Here is a 20,828-nt window from a genome sequence, read left to right as displayed (position 1 = left end):
TTCCATGCTAAAACACGCAGGAGAAAGAAATTACAGCCTGGTCCTCTGAGGCAAACACCTCCACCCCCGGTATCTCCATATACAAATGAGGCAGCCAACAGCATAGAAGAGACCTCACAGGAACAGTGTTATTCCATCAGTGATCACGCATACCTTATCATTGTATTCACACCTCACCAAGGGCTTTCTGCAGTTCCTAGCGAAGACAGTGCATCTCCTTCAGACTCTGGAGTGCACCAACAGGTACTCTAAAATGCACTGCTATGAATGCACTAGCAGTTACTTGCTCCTCTGCACCGTGCAAATGTTAGTGTGAGCTACAAGTAAATTAGCCTTGCTCCACAGAAGCTCATTAATGAAGCAGATTCAACCAGTGCCACAGAAAACAAAAATCAAAGCAAGCAAAGCAGCGCTAACAGGTTTTTAAAAGAGCTGAATGATTGTGTGAGATCATGAAACACCCAAATTATTATCAGCAAAACTAGCAGCCTAGTCAAACAGTATTTTGGGTTGATTTTGGGTTTCACTCTTTTACATACCAGTTGAAGGTATCTGATCATCAGAGCTCTCATTCACCTAAATAGCTGGTGGACATGCTGAAAAGAGTAGAAAGCAGTAGATAGGTAGCAGTACTTGAGCAACATTTATAAAGGAACTGAAAGCAAATGAAGGAGAAGATTACTGATCTTTTTTCCCCCCAGGCAAAAAAAAATGACTAGGGTTTTCCTTTCCACCCCCACTCAAAATGGAAACGCAATTTCACTACCCATAGAGGCAGCTTTTATTAGGATCTCTCAAACACTGCAATGTCTGTAGAATTACAAGGGGGAGGAGAGATTCCTGTTTGCACATAAGGTCTGGTACTGTGTGACATGCACTGCAAAAATATACTACCTGCTTTGAAAGCACATATTCTGTTAGCCCAGAGTTTAAAACTTGGAAACACCATTCTTGCTTTATTCGCAGAAGTCATAAAGATTATCAAATAGATGAACTCTTCCAAATATAAAGGATAGGCCCCAATTCTGATAGGTTCCTGATTTAGATTTTCCCACAAGCTCAAGTGTGTTGCTGACTTACAGTCAACAGTTACCACAAGATTTCCAATTTCAAGCTTTTCTTTACAAGCCAGCCAAGTTTAAAAACCATGGACTAAGACTCCACAATGCCTTTGAGTTTAAACTACAAACCACACACAGTAGGATTTTCTAAAGCATACAACATTGCCCTACTTCTGCTCCAACCAAATCAGAAACCACCTTCAATTTCAATCTAAACACAGCACATTTCCAATACACACACGTGGTCTTTTACCTTTAATAACAAAGGCCTCAGTTACCAAACGCAGCATGTACAGAGGTTCATCTTTTGTTGAGAGGTCGTCAATTCCTGCTCTTGCATACATGCTGATGGCATCTCTGTAGCATCCCTCCACATAATGAAGCTTTCCTATGATCAGCATAGCTTCTGTCATATACTTAGGCTGAAAGAGAGTGGGGAAAAGGAAAAGAGTGTTTACATGGTAAAATACCAGACAACACAAGAATGAGGTACTTCAGAACAAATCAAGCAGATTTATAATGCCTTCCTCTCAACACTGCTGGAGTAGGCCAGAACAGGAAGGATTTAAGTGGAGAGCTTAGGGCTATGCCCATGAGAACAGCAAGCAACAAAGGTCAGGCAACTACTCTGAAGCTCAGTTTGCAAACACACATCTTGCAAGCCACCTCTCTGGTTTCATATGAACTACTCTATCGATTCACCAGCCACAGGTAGCACATAAAAGCCTGGCATTGTCAGAACTAGCTATATACACATCAAGAAATTCCCCCGCTTTTAAGCTAGGCAGAAGGCATCATTTTGTAGTCAAGTGCTCCCCTTTCCACTGTATATTTAATTTGTATAGCAAGAAAGCACTCAAATTTCCTTAAGTTATCAAAAGAATTTTCAGGCAAAGGTAGAAAAAACAGAAGACATGCCTGCTATTCCTAACATTTATTCAATTTCTTAAGGAGTGAAAATATGCTTGCACATTTGTGTAACAAAAAATATTTCACTAAAATACATCCGTTCAGACCCTTTTTCTGTTTCAGAAAGACTCCATACTCCTTTTTTTTTCCAATACATGCAGTCAAGACAGGGTCAATGCTGCATGAGTAGCCCAGTCACCCCTAACAAAGAAATAGTAATGGCAATTCATGCAGCCAAACTTAACAGTAAAACCTGGAAGAATTCAGTCATTCTGTATCGCTGAGGCTAAACTATTAAGAAAGAGGGTTGGACGGACTCCTCTTCCTCCCCCCTCTCCTTTTTACTTCTGAAATACATCGACTTTCAAGAAGTTAAGAACAAGCAACTCTCCCAGAAGAAGCTGCTGCACACTTGCTTCCTGGAAATTAACATGGTGAAAGTACAGATACACATCCAAGCTAACTAGGCTGTAGGTTTCGGGACCGAAAGTAACACAAGTCTAAAACGGACTGCTGTAATTCACGATCATTTTAAAACCAGTTATGCAACTGTGTGTCCAAGAACACCAACACAGCAGGAGGCAAACTCTTAAAACACTCCTGGAGATCCACGACCGAGCTGCACCCAGGCCACAAAATAAACGCGTAACTTTGTGTAACTTCTCTGGCACAGACTGAAAGCAGCACAAGGCTGCAGTCCTGAACTCACACCACAACCTGAAGTGCCTGACAGCAGCTTGCTGTATGCTTTACCTCTGATGTGGAGCTGACACAATTCCCTCAGACCGGGAGCAGCAGTAGACCATTGAGCTGTGCTAGCCTGACAGCACCGTTACACAGCCATGCCCTACCACCCCAGGGAAGTCCTCAATATTTATCCTGCTTCTTTCTAACAAAAGAAATAAACTGAATAGGTAACAAAACAAATAAATTAGATGCATAAAAATAAATAAATTGGATCCATAACAAAACAAATAAACTGGATACATACTTGCAGCAGATAATTTGTTTGCATACGAAAAAAGCAAGCATCCCAACAGAAGACACTGCCAAGAGGTACTGAATTACCAATCCATTAGTAATACCTACAATATAGCGCTGTACATACAGAGACATGAACAGGCAACACCAACACTTTGTATCAGACTAATAATCACATGAAAGAAGCATCCAGGTGGCAGGAATTACAGAGCCTGCTTACTCTTAGTTTTCCTCTGCTTAAGATATTGGTCAGATGCTGTTTAGCTTCACTCAGTTTTGGCTCATTCTTCTCTGTCAGTGGAATGGAGTCCTTCAGTTTGGCAAAGTTTTCCTTCAGACATTCTTCCAGCAGAGCCTCTGCAAGTAGCATATTCCCATAGTCCTCTGAAAGCACATACCAACAGACAAGAAACATTGCTTACTGTCATACTGCTGATAAATAGCCTTACGAAAACAAAACAACACACAAATAGTAACTCAAATGAGAGGATAAAGAAGAACTCGCAGAAAAAGTTCCATTAGCTTCTTGCTATTGGAAACAGTACGTTTCTGTGAAAAAATTAAATGGCATTTCCTTTTAACTTGAAAATTTTCCCTAACAAATCCTTTGATCCTCTGACAGCACAGTTAATTTTGGTTATAACAATTAAGAATTTTCATCACAAAACTCACTTTCAAAACTGTAAGGCCACTCTTTGCAAACATTTAAGTGCACGCTCTAGATTTATAAATATACAGGTATGAAACACATGCTTTGGACTACAGATAAGGCATGGATTTCACTGCAGAACAGTAACCACAGCAGAAACTTTAAAGATCTTCCTGAAAGTTCACAAAAAGTATAAAAATAGAGAATTTCAACACATTTTACATATCCATGACTAAAGACACACAAAGCTTGATCCAGTGACATAACTAACACACCACGTAAAATACTTTCTACGCTAAAATCCCTTCCTGTTTACTGTTCCAGTGTGAAGAGAAACTCAGACTCAGGTAGTAGCAGGATACTGGGTGAAGCATCATGCGATGTTGCAATCATATGCTGGAAAAAGAAGTTTCATCTGCCAGTGCACTTGGAGTTCCTGTATGATGAGTCCAGTTCTGCAGTTCTTTTATTCATAATAGTACCTCAATCAGCTGACTAGTGAGTCAACAAGGGCAAGCAAATCTTCATAAATCAAAGAGCCAAGCCCTACATTTCATGTATGCTTCACATTTCAAAGTCTAGAACTGCAGAATGCAGGAAACATGACAGTGGATCTATCTATTTCTATATTATCAGTCCATGGGACAACATATCCCCACTTACTACCTACATGTTATATTTGGCATTAAGAATCACCTTGGCAGTGCTTTAGATTTCCTTGCTGAGGCATGTTTAGCTGCGTATCAAATAAGAACCACAGCTCTTCCTGCCCAATTGCAGCTCTACGACTAACTTGTACAAAGTATAGGTACCTGAAACAGGAAGTGTAAATATCCAAGCATATTTCTCCTCCACCTCACACGCAATCATTTCTATACAACACTGAAGAGCTTTCAAAGCTTTCAGGTAATCAAAAACTTAAGGACTTACACGAGACCATGTGTAATTGAGAGATAAAAATACAGTTTCTCAATGCAAATCCAACTACTAAAAAAACCCCATCAAGACACACCGCTGTGTTTCTAGAAACACAAAACTGCTGCTAGTCCCTTGCTGGAAGGGATGCTCTGTAAGAACAGCAAAGCATTACTCTTTCATAACTAGCATGTTATGATGACATAGCAGCAATTTAACAAACGATGTTTTTACAGCAATCAGAATGTTGTTGTGCACGCTAATTACAAGTGACCAACTAATAGGAACTCTTCAACTATTACTGCCCCCAAACCGCATGATGATCTCTGCACCTGGGAAGCGCTGATGAAACCTGACTAAAGTTCAGTTTAGCTGTGTTGTTCTCAGCACAGGGTTTGATCTGTGGCACGTAGACACTTGGGAAGCCTCGTAAATAACCGTGTTCTAAGCTAACAACATCTTCCCAAGGTTCAGTTAATGCTAAGGCCACATGCTAGAAACACTCCTCTGAAGAAGTGGGTTATTCATAGAAATAGCTCCTCTGACTTCAGCGGCAGAGACTCTTGTACCAATACAATAGTGAGGATCTGGTCCTTTCACAACTTAACTGCTGTTGACTACAGAGTTTTATATTTCTATCAGTTAGAAAGTTAGGCTGCCTTACTTTGTACAACTGGTTTCATTTAAAAGGAAGCAAAGTAATGTGCTGTCACAGGCAAAAAAAGATAATAATACATTTATTTATGAAATGTCTTACATGTGAAAGGATGCTCGGATGAGCCTAAGCCTTTGCATAAATCAGTTCCCTTCAGAAATGGAGGGATATAAAGCAAAGGCACCCAGAGCAGGGTGGGAAAGGGAGCCAGAGGGACTCGGCATCACGCACATCGAGATGATAAAGAGAAACAAAAAGGATTTCGGTGGGGACCCGAGGATGCTAAACCCAAGAGAACCACCGAGCGCAGCAGCACGGCACCGAGAAAACGCTGCCTCCCTTTTCTCCCCTCCGGCACCCCCAAGCACTGCGCTTCCCCTCGCAGCCCTGCGGGCTCGGAAGCACTGACACGAGGAAACAGCGTTATCCTCCTGAACGCGGCTTCCTGGGCTCCCGCAGCGCGGGCAGGGAGCCTACGGGGGGACACCGGGCAACACCCCGCAACCCGCGCCAGCACCTCCTTGCCCTCTCCCGCAACCCTGGGACGCGGGGCAGCCGCAGCTCCCGCCCGCATCAGGCACACAGTCACCAGCCACCGCACGCCCGGGGGGTTGCGGTAACAGCAGCCGCTCTGCCCCGCTCCGCCCGCCCGCCCCCCGCTTACCGGCGTCCTGCGCGCCCCCCGCCGCCTTGCGCGGAGGCCGAGCCGGCGGCAGCAGCTGCTGCTGGGCCAGGTGCCGGAGCTGCGCCCACTGCCCCTCCGCCCGGCACCGCTCGATCTCCCCCTCCAGCTTCACGTGGGAGTGCAACCCCCTGGCCGCCATCTTAATGCCGCGCCCTCCCCGCCCCGCCCGGCGGCGGCACCGAGGAGGTGCGTGCGGCGGTCCGGGACCGCCTTACCGGGTGCCCGGTGGCTCCTAAACACTCGGGCTGCCCCGGCACGGCGACCTGTTACGGGGGCGGCCCCCAGCCGGCTGCCCTCAGGCCTGCGGGGTCTGAGAAGCGCTCGGTGCGGGAAGGACTTGGGGAGCTGCTCCCCGGTTAAGGCTCTCGGGAGCCGACTGAACGCCAGACCCCCGTCGGTACCGACTTCGAGCCCCCTGCCGTGTGGTGAGAGGGGAAAGCGAACAGAACAGTATGCGAAGAACGGAGGGTAACAGCGGAGCGGCGCACGGGGCTCGGCCGCTCCTTCGGGAAGGGCCGGGCCGGGCCTGGCCTGGCAAGGCAGTGACCGGTGCCCCGTGCCCGGTGCTGGCGGGGCAGGGCGGGGCGATCCCCCGATGGCTCCGCCACGGCTCCACGTGGAGCTCCCGGAGCGGTGGGGCCGACCCCGCCCGGCGGGAGGGGCGCAACCAATGGGCGGGCGGGGCGGGAGCGCGCGCGTGCGTGCGTGCGCCGGGTCAGAGGTGACGCCGGGCATGGTGGCCTGGCTCGTCCGCGCTCTGCTCCGCCGCACCGACACAGCGGTGCACCGGCCCCGGCCCCGCCAACCACGGTGCGTACCCTGCCGGCGGGGTACGGGGAGCCACGGCGGCCGGGGCCGTGTGCGCTGCGGCATGGGGGGGCGGGAGGTCAGCGCCGCAGTGGCGGCTGTCAGGGGCCTGCGGCACCGCTTCAGCGGGTGTGCCCGGGACAGAGAAGGCGGGCCTGCGATCGCTGCTTTACTCGCCCCGCTGACGTGCTTTAACGAGTCTCTCGCCCGGGAAGCGGGGGCTGCAATGACCTTTCTCAAGCTGTGTGTTGTTTAGTGCAGGCTTAATAGGTCCACTAATACGATGCAGCCCCTTTGATGCCGCAAGCGGCCTTTGCTGCCACAGCTGCGGGGCTGGCACGGTTGGCTGGCTGGAAGCTGTTTGAAGACGCAGGCATGGTTAAAGATGGGAAAGAAAGTCTTTCTCTGAAAATTACGGCGTACTTCTTAGAAATAGGAACACATGGAGATTCTTATTGGAGCTCTTTGGTTTTCTACTTGCTATTAAGTGCTTGAAATGGAGAAAGTCCTCTAGTAATAGGGTTATTTCTAAGCAGTCAGTAAATCTGCTGAAAATAGATTGCATTTTTCACCTGTTTTCTTTGGGGGGGGGGGTTAATGTTTTCCTATTTATAGGAGATCATGATGGCCCAAAGGACTTTTAGAATACCTTTGCTGTTCTCCATTCTGGCTGCATTCGTCATCTCTGCCCTAGCTGAGCAACACGTAGCAGAGAGTCAACATGGAAATATTCGCCTGGATAAGAACTTGGTACAAGATAAAGAGTATGTGTTCTGTGTTCTAAAAATGTAAACTTTGCTTCTTAATGATTTGCTTATCTCTTAAGTCTTGTTATGCAAGTTGGACATAAGCCTAGGGCACCCTTTTCCCCAGGATCTTGTATGACTGGCTAGAGTCAAATGTGAGACATGCTTGTTTGGTAAGTTTGTAGAGATACCAGACTTAGAAAGGTCTCTCTGAACCCTTTAGCCTTAATCATACTATAAAGATTTTTTCACAGGAATCCTGCTTACATTGATCAACATAATTTGGACAAAAATCACATTCTGAACAGGTAGAGCGAGAGGGGTTTTTTTCATTTACTTCTTCATACAGACAAAACAGTGGCGGCAGCAGCAAGTCAAAATCCCTGAATACTGTGTGTTTCACTGGGAAAGATCTTCCTCCAGTTCCTGATCTTTGGAAGGCAGTCAGAGGAGATTCTGGGCACTGCTTCAGTTGTTTTGATAACCTGCTAAGTAGGCCAGAAGAAATAGAAATAGCTATCTAAAGCACTAGAGGCTACTACAGCGCCTGTAACAACCAACCTTTGTACCCCCTTCATCATAGTATAAAACAGCAGTGTTCGGTTGTCCTGGTTGTCCATGGTGCTTTTAGAGATACAATGTTTCCTGTGTAAGTGACTGTCTGATCAAAGACTAAATTTGATGTAAACAGAGCATTAAATATTAACTGATGGCTATGTTATGAGGTTTGTTTGGTTTTCTTCTTAGCCACATCATGGAACATTTGGAAGGTGTTATTGAGAAACCAGAATCTGAGATGTCTCCACAGGAACTGCAGCTTCATTACTTCAAAATGCATGATTATGATGGCAATAATTTGTTAGATGGGTTAGAACTTGCTACTGCTATATCACACGTCCACAAAGAGGTAGGTGAAATTTTGTATTGGCATGTGTATTTGGTAACAGTTCTGACTCTCTGTAAGTGGTTTAAGGTAGAACAGTTACAGCACATCTTCAGTGCAGTTACAGTTTTGCCTGAAAGTTAGGTTATTTCCCCTATTGTTTTGATTTATGAATGTGCTAACTTTATCACAGTTTTCATGGCACATGGCAGTTTTCCAGAAGTCTCCATTGTAGTTTAAGCTTTGGAGTGGGGAAGGACTGTAAAGTGAACATGGTTTGTCAGAGGGGATATTTTGGTATGCAGGGATGGGAGGAAAGAAGAAATAATCCAAAATGGGGTGATGCTCACAATGGCTTATAGAAATAGCATGTGATATAATGCTGTTTGAGGTTCTAAGGCTGCTGTTCTCAACTCCAAACTGTTACTTCTGAGATTACACAAACCACAAACCATTTAAACATGAATTCTCTTTCCAGCTAGGAACATCTAAGGACAAGGTAGGAAGATACAATCATTAGGAAGACATGACTAACCCACCATCTCATACTGACTTTTTGGAAGTTACAATTCAGGCTAACATAGCTTCCTGTTTACACCTGTGGCAAAACCCAAGAACAGAATAATGACTTGCTGTTCCATGTGTAAAGGCACATCTTTGTCTTCCCTTCGCTTGCAGGGAATGTTACTAAGAATTTTACTGACTTCGAGCTAGTGTTGGATTTTTTCACTACTCTGTTACTGTCCAGCTCTGCATTTTGCAAGTTCTGTCACACAGGAAGATGTTTCTGTGCTGTATAGAATCTATAGTGTATGTACTACACCAAGAGCCAAAGAAAGAATACATCTCTTAGATTATTATCTGTCATTATACTCTCTGCTATTCAGCTTTCAGAACTTTGGCTAAGCATACTAACTAGGTACAGAGTGCTTGTTCTGAAGCACAGAGAACTTGGACTTCATAGGCTTGCACCTGGTAAAAGTTGCTTATCCTGGTATAAATGATTACATAAAATGTGATGCTGAATTAGACGCCAAACATGAATAGCTTAACAAAAAATTAGTTGTCAGTAACCTGTCACATGTGTCACTAGACGGGAAACACTGTTAAACTGTTCCATGTGGTTTTGGTTTTTGTAGGAAGGTGGTGAGCATACCCAGGCAATGAAAGAAGAGGAGCTGATTAGTCTAATAGATGATGTCTTAAGAGACGATGACAAGAACAACGATGGATACATTGACTATGCAGAATTTGCAAAATCACTGGAATAGGGTTTTGCAGGTGGCTTGTTTCCCCTTCTGACTACATAGAAATGTGAACCAGTCTAATGTGATTCATACTGTCTCATATCAACCTCTGCGCTGTGAGAAGGAGAGGTGGACCAGTTCCAGATGAATTTATTTGAAAGTTGTGTGTGTTAAGAGATTGGCTGACTCAGAGCAAGAGCCATGTTTGACTTTGAATCTTCATCTTTGATGTTTTGAATTGAAGCATCAACAGTACTCACATAGGGTGCCACTGGCAAACTCTGAAGTAGCTGTGTATGAATACTAAGGAGATCACATACAATCTTAAGTTTATATTTTTGTGTCATTGGGTTATATAGTACTTTCTTGCTTACATCTTCCATTTAAACTTACTAAATGCCCAGTAAGCAAGAGAGGATTATTGCGTATAGTTGTATTTCAAGGACAAATGTTTTTACGTTCCCACTGTTTCCAAGGAAGTTTGCCCATAAGTACAGGTGCTTGAAACAGCAATTTTAGAGGAAAAGTGAATGTCATTTCTATTTGAGGTCCACATGATACCTATGGACTTCTAACACAGTCTTTGAAGAAATTCAGTATTTTGAGATATCCGTACTTCCTAGCATACCCTTGTATTTCACATATAAATATATATACACGTTTTTCATTTTTTTCTCATCCTTCACAGATTTATTTTTTATGTCTTAATTTACTGATTTTTTTTTTTTTTTCCTCTACCTTCCCTGGTATTTGCTTAAGAAAATGAAAGTATTTTTATTACGTTTATATGTTGTATTAATGCTGCATAGCATTTACTAGAGTAGCTTCTGCTGTCTCATTTTGAAGGTCACAGTAACAGTAAATCAGTTTAATACAAGAGTTTCTGTTCCATTTGGTTTTTACAGTATTAGCCAGCAGGATAATCTAGGTGAGAAAGTAATGCTGCCTTGTTAAGGTTTAAGTCCATATTCCTTGACACTTAAATTATGGTATTAATTTCAGGAGGTGTTTCATAACTAAAGAGTTTCAGGGTACTTGAGTGTTTGCAAATTTACATGGTTCTAGGAAAGTTTTCGCTGTCTTGAGTCAATATTCAGTAAATCAAGCAGTGTAAGGATATTTGGGAAGTGATGTATTGCTGTGCTATTGGCATTTGGTGACTATAAAACATAACCAAAATCTTAAATTGCATTCAATCAATCATTATCCATTAATAGAAAATCTAAATGTCAATGTATTTCTGTAATATGTATAAAGAGCTATTTTCTGTACAAAATTATTCTTATACAAGAGAAACACATTTGTAAAAGAAATTATTTCCTCTGTTTAAATGTTTGTGCAATGGCTCTTAAGTGTCAGACTTTTTTCTTGAACTAATTATTTATTTTGATGCCTTTTGGGGGGCATGTACAAGCAGGGTTCATGCACTCTGGTCCTAGACACAGAAGGCTGGAAGTACTAGTGAGGAATGTACTTAATTTTCTGATCTGTTTTTAGGTCAGTCTCTGTAGCAGTCATCTTAAAAACAAAAGTTCTTTCAGTTAAATTTTGTTTTAAATATCTCTTTTCAGGGTAATTGATCTGGAGTGAGTGTTGAAGCAGAAGAAAGTATAGAAAATGGCTCGGGGTAGGAGGGAAAAGACTAAGCTCCTTGGCTTCCAGCACTCAAAGCAGGTTGCCTGTAGATCTGCTTGAGTCTTACATGCTTATTGCGTAAGCCTCTGAGGTTTGGATTATTTGGGATGAGAGAGCAAGACAAAGAAACTGACTTTTATGCACTACTAAAAGTTGTGTTTGTCTTATCAAACGCAGTCTGTAAACTTAGTCCAGCATCCACCTGTGGGGCACTTTCACATACATATGCTGTATTTATATGCGTATTTATTAACTGGTATCCTGTGTGACAAGACATGCACCATAGAAGCTTTATATCACAAGTAATTATGATAAAGGTAGGTAATGTTTACCAGCTATTTTAAACTTGGTTTAAAGGGTTCAGAAAAACCCTTATGTATAAATAGAAGAATTATTTACCAAGAATGTAGAGCAGAATTGTCACCTTGGATTTCATGATGCATGAAGAAACACCAAAACAAAATTTCTTCTTTCCTGGAAAGAACAGTCCAAGAAATACCACCCAAGCTGAAACCTGCGTCATCCCATCTTTACTCAGCCTCCTAAACCAAATACACCTACTTAATTAAGTGCACTTAAAGATAAATGGTTTAACAGCTGTCCAGGGAGCTTTCTCCATTACTAAGGAGCAAAGTGCAAAATTGCTGAGAGCAATGGTGAGTCAGACTTTTTATTTTTTAATGTAACTAATCGTGTGCTAGTTGCACCCTAAATATACTGGTACAGGTCATATATAGATATATATAGTATTTTCTATTTCATATATATAATACAGGAAATACAGCTGAAGTACTCATCAACTATAAAGCTGTTTTAGCTTCCACAGAGCAGTACTATCTCAATTTCACAGATAAATAACACAGCAGAAGGCTATATAATTTACTGAAGGTCAATTACATCCCTGGCAGAAACAGAAAAGGGGCAGAATGCTCCTGTGCATGATCTTCACCTCTTCCTAGACTATGATCCCAAGGAAGGGATTAGTTTTCTGCACTAGAAAAGAACACACCTGGCCCTCCGTTACTGTGTACTATGTGCCCGGGCTGAAGTATACAGCTTACCTGCTTTTGTCTCACAAAATATTGCATAATCTAGCAGCTAAAGAAAATGCTGAAACAGGCTCTTGATGCACTCCGAAACTGAGCAGGTTTTTATTAGGTAATCTAGATCATCGTCTGTATGTGAAGGAGAAAAATCAACTGCTTACCCAGTGCCTGTCAGGATGCTGTTAATGACAAGAATGACTGCCCAGCACCAGTTTTAATGGCATATCCACGCAGACTTAGCTACTTTTCTTTTGTTATTACATGAATCACCTATAGCCTCAAACTGTCTTAGGTTCATTAAGGAACGGTTAAACACTTAACAAATCCTTATTTTGTCTAAAGTACTTTTTAATACTACAATTCGCAAGCAGAACAGGAATGCAGGAAAATGTCATAATCGGTACAGCCACTAGATAGCGTACTAACACCGCACATTCGTTCCCTGTGGTACCTAGCTAACCTGAAGTAGGTATCTAACCCGCCTGATTGCAGGCAACGCTTGCTCCTTCGTCTTCCGACACCACATTGCCAGTAGGATGCCCACGTTTTTATTTACGCCTGTCATAAAAATTGCCCATGCCCGCGGACTCGTTACTGGCAATTTTCAATGCTTAGGGAATCCAAATGGACTTGAAGTGATCGTAAACAAACTGGCATCGTAATATTGTGAGTAAAAATAGCTGTGCAACAAGGCTTTCTAATAGAAGCACCAGGCTTGGCCTGACTTTCTTGACCATCTGTGGTTGACCTATGAGAGGGTCCACGAGGTATCTGCAGCGGTCTCAAACAATATTACAGAGCCTTGGGTGGCATGGTCTAGTTTGAGGCATCCTTGCCCATGGCAGGGGGTTTGGAACTAGATGATCTTAAGGTTCTTTCCAACCCAAACCGTGATATGAGGAGTCTAGGAGGAGCTGAAGTCGTACAAGTTTTGCATTAGATGTCAGTAAGAGCTCCTGTTGCTGTTCTTACAAGGCATAGGTCCAGTGTGGTCTGCTCAGCCATTTTTGCTTAAGGTGAAGTTTATTGCTTTTTTCTTCCTCTCCCCCATTACTGTCTCACTGCCTATTGTGCCATGAAACAGCTGCATAATGTTCTAAGGTTTTAGTAAAAAATGATAGGGCAAGGATCATTTCATACCCTAGTCTGGATTATCTATTATCAGAAAATATTTACGTTCTGGACTTTTCATCTGCACAGATCCACGTCGCGTGAGATCCGTTATAATGGTAGTTATTAACTTACAGATGGGTTCTCTGAAGTTACACTTTTCTTCCTATTCTTTATGCTAAATTCTGAACGGCAGCTTAAGTCTTACAGGCTAAGACACACTGTAATTGTCAGTGCCTTCCTCAGCTGAGCAGCACCTACACGTAGGTAGAGGGCAGTGTAACATACGACTCAAAGCCTGCTGCCCGATATGACATTTTACAAGGAATCAGTACTGCACTGAACACAGTGTCAACTTCTGCCACTTGATCTGAGTGACTGACAGCACGAGATTTCAAGAAGGCAGATGTCAAGAAAGTCAGGGAATGGGTAGGGAAGCTCTCATAAGAGGCTAATTAAGTGAAAACCAAATTATGGACAGCTGTCATTTCCTTGAAGAAATGCTAGTGAGAAACTAAGTACAACCTCTGCCATTGTAGGGGAAAGTAAGGAAATTCAGCAGAACTCAGCTAATTCATAACCATTTAATTGACCACGAGCATAAGAGAGAAAGAAATCTGGAAAGCAGAGACTAGGTCAGCTGGTTGAGAACCCAGCACAATACTCCATAAACTGGGGGAGGATGGTGCAAGCAGTTAGTAAAGATACAATGCACAAGATGCAACCTGCAAAACTTAACAGAAGTAAATTTTACAGCTAAGGTGGCAAGAGGAAAACAAAGGGAAGTTTGGACCACTACCCAAGGATGGGGGGGGGTACCAGCAGCAGAGGACATTAAGGAAGCCAAAAAGTTTAATATCCTTCTTTTCCCCCCTCCCTTTTTCACCAATCTTTACTAAAAAGGTCAACATGAAACAATTATTATCAGGAAAAAGGAATAACATTTCAGCCTAAAGTCTGCAAAACCTGCTTAGAGAGTAACTAGTGAAGTTAGATGTTTTCCAGTTGCCGAACTCTGATCCGCTTCACTCTAGAAGTCTTAAAAGAGGGTGGAATCATGGCTGCAGATGTCACATAGCTTGAAGTTATTTATTTAATTGAATTTTTTGCAAGGCCTTTAGCTGTATTTCCTATAATATCCTCATGAGCAGGCTAGTGAACTGTGATCTAAATGAAACTGCTGTGGGAAGGGGCAGGAGGTCAAGTCTAGTTGGATAGTTGTATCCATGGGGTAATTCCTTCATGATCTCTCAAAGTACATGTTTTGCAAGGAATACTGTGGGCCTTGGTCCCATATCAAGTTTTAGTTGATGTTCTTTCATTGAAGGCATAGAAGATGGAACATGAAGTATGATTATTAAAGGAAGGACTGCAGATTTTATAGACGGTAAAAGATCAGAATTTAAAATGATATATTTAGAGAAGTCACCTGAAATTGATGGAAATGCCATTATGCAAAATACCATGTTTACACAGAAATAGTAACCTGGTTTTGCCTGCCTAGGTACCAGTCACAAGAGAAAAATCCAGGGACTACAGTGGAACAAGCTGAATACGAATGGCAAAGCCCTCACATTGGGATGTCAAAGGGGTCTTAAAGATGACTGAAAGAGTCCATGTGGGCTGCTCCCCACTGTTAAAGTTTCACCTGGGAGACCATGCCCTGTTTAGTGCACCTCACTTAAGAAAGATGTGAAGTAGTTGGCAAGAGGCCAGAGGAAATCAGCAAAAGTGGATAAAGGTCCAGAAAACATAAGGGAAGATTGAAAGAAATGCAGGGATTTTGCTGAAGAGGTAACAACTGAGAAGAAGGAAGGTTAATAGTCTTCAACTAAAAAGCTATCATAAAGAATAAGAAACTAATATGTTCTTGGTGGAAAGATCAGGAAGAATAAAATAGAGAAGCATAAACCAAACCACTTAGGAGATTTAGGTTAGACATTGGCCAAAACGTCAATATTAACAGTAAGATACTGTGGCTTGGGGTGACATGATTGTAACTTGATCTTGGGATAGAAAGGTAGAGCTAATGACTTCCCTAGATCCCCTCCTTGAAAGCCTGTCTCTCAGTGACTGTGACTGTCAGTGTCTGTGTGGACTTGTACGGGGAGGAGAAGTATCTTACGATGGGTTCCACAGCTGAGAGCTGAACACAGGAAGCCTGTGAGCAGCTTCTCGGAGAAGTCTTCTCCAAGATGACAAACCATCCTCCTCTCCCCCTGCTGTAAGCCTTTCCTCTTCTCCTTATCATCTTTGTAGACACTTACTGAGCCAGCTGTATTCCAGTTTTCTCCTAATCCATACAGATGTCAGTTTTACATCTTACCATCCTAATCCATTTTCCTGCTTGAAAGCCCCTGAAAACTTGTTGTTCACCTCTGCCTTCCAATCGGGCAGTCCTTCAGTCCCAGAACACAATGGCTTTTTGGACAGTCCTGTTACACTCACTTCCTGTACTGCATGGCAGAGCAGTACGCAAAGAGCAATGATGTCCTGCTCAGGGTATGTTCATGTCAACAGCATCCAAGTGCAAAACCTCACCAAGTTCCTACTGAGCATGTTTCAAGATGTGGTTGTCAGCAGCCAGAAGTGAACACTTTGAAGAAGAACAAGGGGAAAAAGAGCTTATCTCTGACTCCGAGATAATGGTTTGCTTAGGATGCAAGTCCTAGCTCCAGGGCACAGGGACACCGAAGCTGCTTCACAAAAAAGAACAGTAAAAACATTGTTAAGCATCCATAAAATGACAAAGTGAATTCCTAGCCCTGTTTTCAGCAAGTAGCCAACTATTTTTGTTGGCACTGAGAGCACAGTGTAAAAGCATCCACAGAGTCAAGACAAAGGTTCATCTAGCCCAAGAGCTTGCTTCAAATGGTGGCCAAGAGCAGATAGTGATGGAATAATAAACACAGAAAGCATGGTGTCATATCCTCCCAAATACACAGGCCACAGCAATTTGACTTCAGCAACAATAAAAACAACAGAAGTCAGGAGCTCAGAAAGATCAAGGCTTAAGTGTTAAAGCTTTCAGCATTATTAACTAAAAACAAGGTCTCATGGGACATGGGCAGTGTCCCCTGGTCAGTGGCACATGCTGGATAGACTTCACTGTTGAGGTTGCTATGCTATAACCCTCAATACAAGCCAAGGGAATGATGCAGTGAGCAAGTAATGATCCCAGGAGACCACAGTAATGCAGTGGTATAGCACAACTATACTGCTTCCAGATGTCACATTCTTCTTAAAGTGAGAGAATCTGGAAACTGTCTAATGAATAGTTATTTGTAATTTATAAATTATAAATATGTGTTGTATTACAAATATTAATTGTAAATTATAGTAATTTGCCTCTGGTTTTGGTCACACTTCAAGAGCCATCTTTAAAAATGACCCAATTGTGAGAGAGCCCTCTCTCAAATAAATCCTCTTTAAGAAGAGAACCTTATACCTCGGAACTTATTTTGTCATAAAACCAGAAATAAGCCACAAAATGTATATGCTGAAAAATAATATTGACTGAAGTCTCATCATGTGTGGCCCGTAGCCGTCGGAGACTGACATATTGGCACAAGTCATGACAGGTACGATTTCTTTTTTTGACCCAGGAAAGAGCATTGGAATGATTAAAATGATATTTGAACTCTGTTCCATTTGGGAGAGGTCTCCAGGGACTGTGCAGAAGGGACTGCAAAGGCATGTTGTTAACCTCAGCACAGATTGCATGTGAATCAGGAAACACCCAGCTGAGGATTTTAGACAGCAGCAAATGCAGATAGGAAAAGTCTCAGGGAAGGAATATGTCTGTTTAGCATCCATGAAGGGTTGTATAGAAACCTTACATATGCCACCATAAATCTATGAGCACACTGGCACTGACTAGTTAAGATCTCAAAGATCCCATAACCCATATACGTACACACAGTGAGGCAGGAACCACTTTCAGTAACCAAATAATTCTGTCACCAGACAGCCTAAAACTATTCAAAGGCACCATTTCTAGCCAAGACCAACAGATCTGAAATATTTCTTGAATCTCGAGGCAAATGAATTTTCAGGATATGACAAGCCAAAAAGGCTGTAGGAAAATCTCCAAGCAGATGATCTCATTTTTTTAGCCATCATCTCTCTTAAACACCTTGACCAGTTTCCTTCAACTCTTCCAAAAAAAATGTGTCCCAGAATAAGATTAAGCCTGTGAAGTCGTAGGTGTATAGGGCTAATTTTGGCAAAGGGAGGGATAGGAATAAAATCAAGTTTATAATGGAAACTTAAGGACATCTGCAGTTTACTGAATACTGTTCCGTGTGATCTCTGTAATGCATGATCTTTCCATTGTAGCAAAAATATAAAGTGCTTTTATTACCACCAAGGGGAAAGATCACTTCCTCCATATGAAGTCCTACCTATGAGACAAAAAGACCTGGCAGGTCATGCAAGCATTTTTGCTTCCTGCCCTAAAATGTTCATAAGATCCAGATTCATTTCCTAAGGTCTGGCTGGAGGATTTGTGCCGAGTATTACACCATGTTGGCAGTGCGGAATGATGGCCATTTCTGACTGCAGATGTGCCTCTACCACAGACCCTATTAAAATTACAGCATGGATTGACATACCCAACTAGCTTTAAATTAGGCAGCTAAGGTACTGCTGGCACCATGGCAATGCCACTGCAGAATACAGCACAACTGCAGAACTGTAAAAGCAGAGCACAGTAAATGGTCAGATATTTTTTGCAGGCCAACCTGAACACTGTCTTCCTGGGATAATGACGCTAAATGGACCTAAGCTATCTAGTTCAATGGGATAGGTTTGTCACAGCTCTAAAACATCTGAAGGCCCAGTAGTGTGGGTAGTTAGATTATTCAGGGTGATTATAAAGTCTGCCTCTAGATAATTCCTAGCCAATAGCTCCTGCAATTCACATTGATGCCCAGTTTGGGAACGCACAACACACACACACAGAGTTTTTACCGAGATTTGGAAATCTTCTGAGTTGCACAATGGTTAAGGAAAAACTCCCCTAGGGACCTTACACAAGCCCTCTCAGATCCCTGTGGCAGTTAGAGGTCCTTTCTAGGGGCTTGTAAACCTCACTCTGATATAAGTATCTGTAGGGAAAGAGTTATACAGGCTGCAGATCAGAGAGCACATTTCCACCCAATGTGCAATCGAGCTGTCATCCGTGGGTACTATTCCCAGCAACAGCGTGTTACTTTAGATCTGCTCAACCCCATCTCACCCCTGACCTGCATCCATGCCATTTAGTTCTGGTCGTCAAACCGCCTTCCAACACAACCGTCTCACCTGGGGACAACTCAGTTCAGCCTGAAAGTGGTTCCTGTTGACCTCTCCAGCATTGCTTTGAAATGTGAAGGAAAAAAACCCTGATTCATTGGACCAAATTAAAGTCATCTAAAAGCCACCAAACTAACTCATCTCCAGGAATGAGCAGCTGGAGCCTGGTGTTCAGACCAGCAAGGACATCTGAAAAACTGCTCCTGAGGATCAGGATGTGACAGGGAACACCGGTGAGAAATACAACTGGACAGCAGTGGAGAAGGTAAAGGATGAGCAACGGAGAGCTATTAAGCCACCATACACATCCAAACCTGAGATGTGCTCAAGCCTAAGCCATTAGGGCCCTCTTCCCTAATTGTGCTCCCTAGTGGCATAATCTTAGTCTGCTTAACACAGCTTCTGTCAAGAGCATGGGTTACAGTATGGGACTAAATATGTCAGTGGACCAAAGTGCAGCCTCAAAAGACATCAGCCATTATGGAAAAGGTTAAAGCTGTCAAGAATGTCTACCCAGCTGAGAGCATTGGATGTGGAACCTCATACATTCAACTGTTTATCTGCAGCTCCAGCTTCAGCCTGAGCACCAACCACTGGGGAGCATCTAACTGCAGATGCTTTTCCTGCTCCCTCAAGAAATGAGAAATGTACAGTTTCTGTCTCAAAATTTGTGTGGAAGCGGCTTTTCAGTGATGCATGAGAATGGAAACACCATGATTATTCATCTAGGCATGAATACCACACACTTCAGTTGCTGGTGACACATGGCATGGGAAATTTCAGCTCAAGCAGCTGAAAGCCTGGCAAAATGATAAACAATCAAAGACAAGGCCTTCTAATGGAAACTGTTGGACAGCATTAGCTATTGGGCCACTGTCATCTTCACTGCCAGAAAGTGATTTAATCTGTCAGTTATGGGAGCACTAGGAGTGATGAATAGGTCTTTGTATTCATCCACAGCAAATATGCACCCAAGATGACATATGATGTGGGGTTTTTTGTCCATACTCCACTGGATCTCTAGAGAGCCATGAGTCCAGAAAGAGGGACTCCCAGGTTGCTGACTAGTGTCCTTCCTCCCCAGCTTGATTTGTCCATCTTTACCTACACAACCTAAAAGCCCCATAAGTTTGCCCAGTTTTTCCCTTGGTTTTAGCCATCCCCGATGGCCACATTTATGACCTAGGTGGCACAGGGGCCAAATGCATCTTGTCCTTGGCTGCCAGCACAAGGTAGTGCAGCCACAGGGCTCCTCTGCAGAGCCATGCTACTTAGACCTGGGCAGGGCCACACTAGCAGCTCAGAGTTGTAGGGTGACCACACTCCAAGAGGCACTCAGCTGTGCTGGCAGCATGGGGAGCAGAGCAGGGGCACAGGGCTGACCAAGCCAAATGACTCCTTTGCAGAATGACTTCCTGCATTATTAGTGAGTGCACTTCTCTGACTCCTTTTGTTGCTGCAGCAGCACAAAAGGACCAGAACAAGGCCAGCAACTAATATCATGGTTTTACCTGCTGTAACTGAAAGCAGAGTACGCTCTATCAAATGTTAAAATAACATTTTAACAGGGAAGATGTGAATGCTCCATCCCTGGCAGTGTTCAAAGCCAGGTTGAACAGAGCCTTGGGTGACGTGGGTTAGTGGGAGGTGTCCCTGCCCATGGCAGGGGGGTTGGAACTTGATGATCTTAAGGTCCTTTCCTATTCTATGATTCTATCATTCTATAAATGGAGCTTTACATAAAGCCAGTTACAGCTCTGCCAAGCTCTGGTGGACACAGCGGTCCACTCTTCCCTGGCAGCTGGCTGGGCTGGAAACTGGATGGAAAGAGCCACAGCAGGACAAGAGTGAGGTTTACCATCTGGTCAAGGTCATTTATTAGCTTGGTTTTTCTAATCCTTGGGAAGCCAGTGGCAACTAGTCCTAAGCCAAACTCCTTCATTGCCATAGGTAAAAATGCTCAACAATTCAAGTGAAATGAGATGATTGCAAAGCTTCCAAGGATATTCCCAAGTGCCAGCCAAAACCTCTCTGAAAGGTCTCAGTTTAAGATAGATTACTACATACTACCTCTACAACCCCTCCTCCCAGGGCAGGTACAGCTTTTGAGCTAGTCTGTGTTGTAACTGGTGTGAACAACTGGAGTCTATCACTGGCCACACTTCAGCACATTCCATTTCATTTTGGCACCACCCCCAAAGATT

General features: G+C 43.2%; 2 protein-coding genes across 7 annotated transcripts in view; one reads left to right on the top strand and one right to left on the bottom strand.

Annotated features, from left to right (window-relative positions):
- TTC7A (tetratricopeptide repeat domain 7A) overlaps positions 1-6,024 on the bottom strand; it is a 168,253-nt gene extending 162,229 nt beyond the window's left edge. For 5 of the 6 annotated variants that reach the window (XR_008970572.1, XR_008970571.1, XM_057396978.1 and 2 more), the window contains exons 1-3: positions 5,835-6,024; positions 3,172-3,335; positions 1,315-1,483 (exon numbers count right to left, since the gene is read on the bottom strand). Coding sequence is in view for 3 of the 6 variants with exons in the window: in XM_057396978.1 (XP_057252961.1) it covers positions 1,315-1,483; positions 3,172-3,335; positions 5,835-5,994 (493 nt within the window). In the remaining 3 variants the exon portion in view is untranslated. Of the gene's footprint in view, positions 1-539; positions 597-1,314; positions 1,484-3,171; positions 3,336-5,834 lie in introns of those variants that run through there. The other variant, XM_057396981.1, reaches the window with a different exon arrangement.
- Positions 6,025-7,246: 1,222 nt separating this feature from the next.
- On the top strand, positions 7,247-10,882 carry MCFD2 (multiple coagulation factor deficiency 2, ER cargo receptor complex subunit). The gene is made up of 3 exons (XM_057396990.1): positions 7,247-7,426; positions 8,156-8,315; positions 9,431-10,882. The coding sequence occupies exons 1-3, from the start codon at positions 7,284-7,286 to the stop codon at positions 9,560-9,562; spliced, it is 435 nt and encodes a 144-aa protein (XP_057252973.1). The 5' UTR covers positions 7,247-7,283; the 3' UTR covers positions 9,563-10,882.
- Positions 10,883-20,828: the final 9,946 nt, after the last annotated feature.

The sequence above is a fragment of the Pezoporus wallicus genome, unplaced genomic scaffold, assembly GCF_028554395.1.
Source record: "Pezoporus wallicus isolate ANWC-B61680 ecotype Strahan unplaced genomic scaffold, APGP_CSIRO_Pwel_v1 contig_8791, whole genome shotgun sequence".
Taxonomy (NCBI): domain Eukaryota; kingdom Metazoa; phylum Chordata; class Aves; order Psittaciformes; family Psittacidae; genus Pezoporus; species Pezoporus wallicus.
Note: the sequence above shows the minus strand (reverse complement) of the source record. Positions and strands in the feature narration are given on the sequence as shown.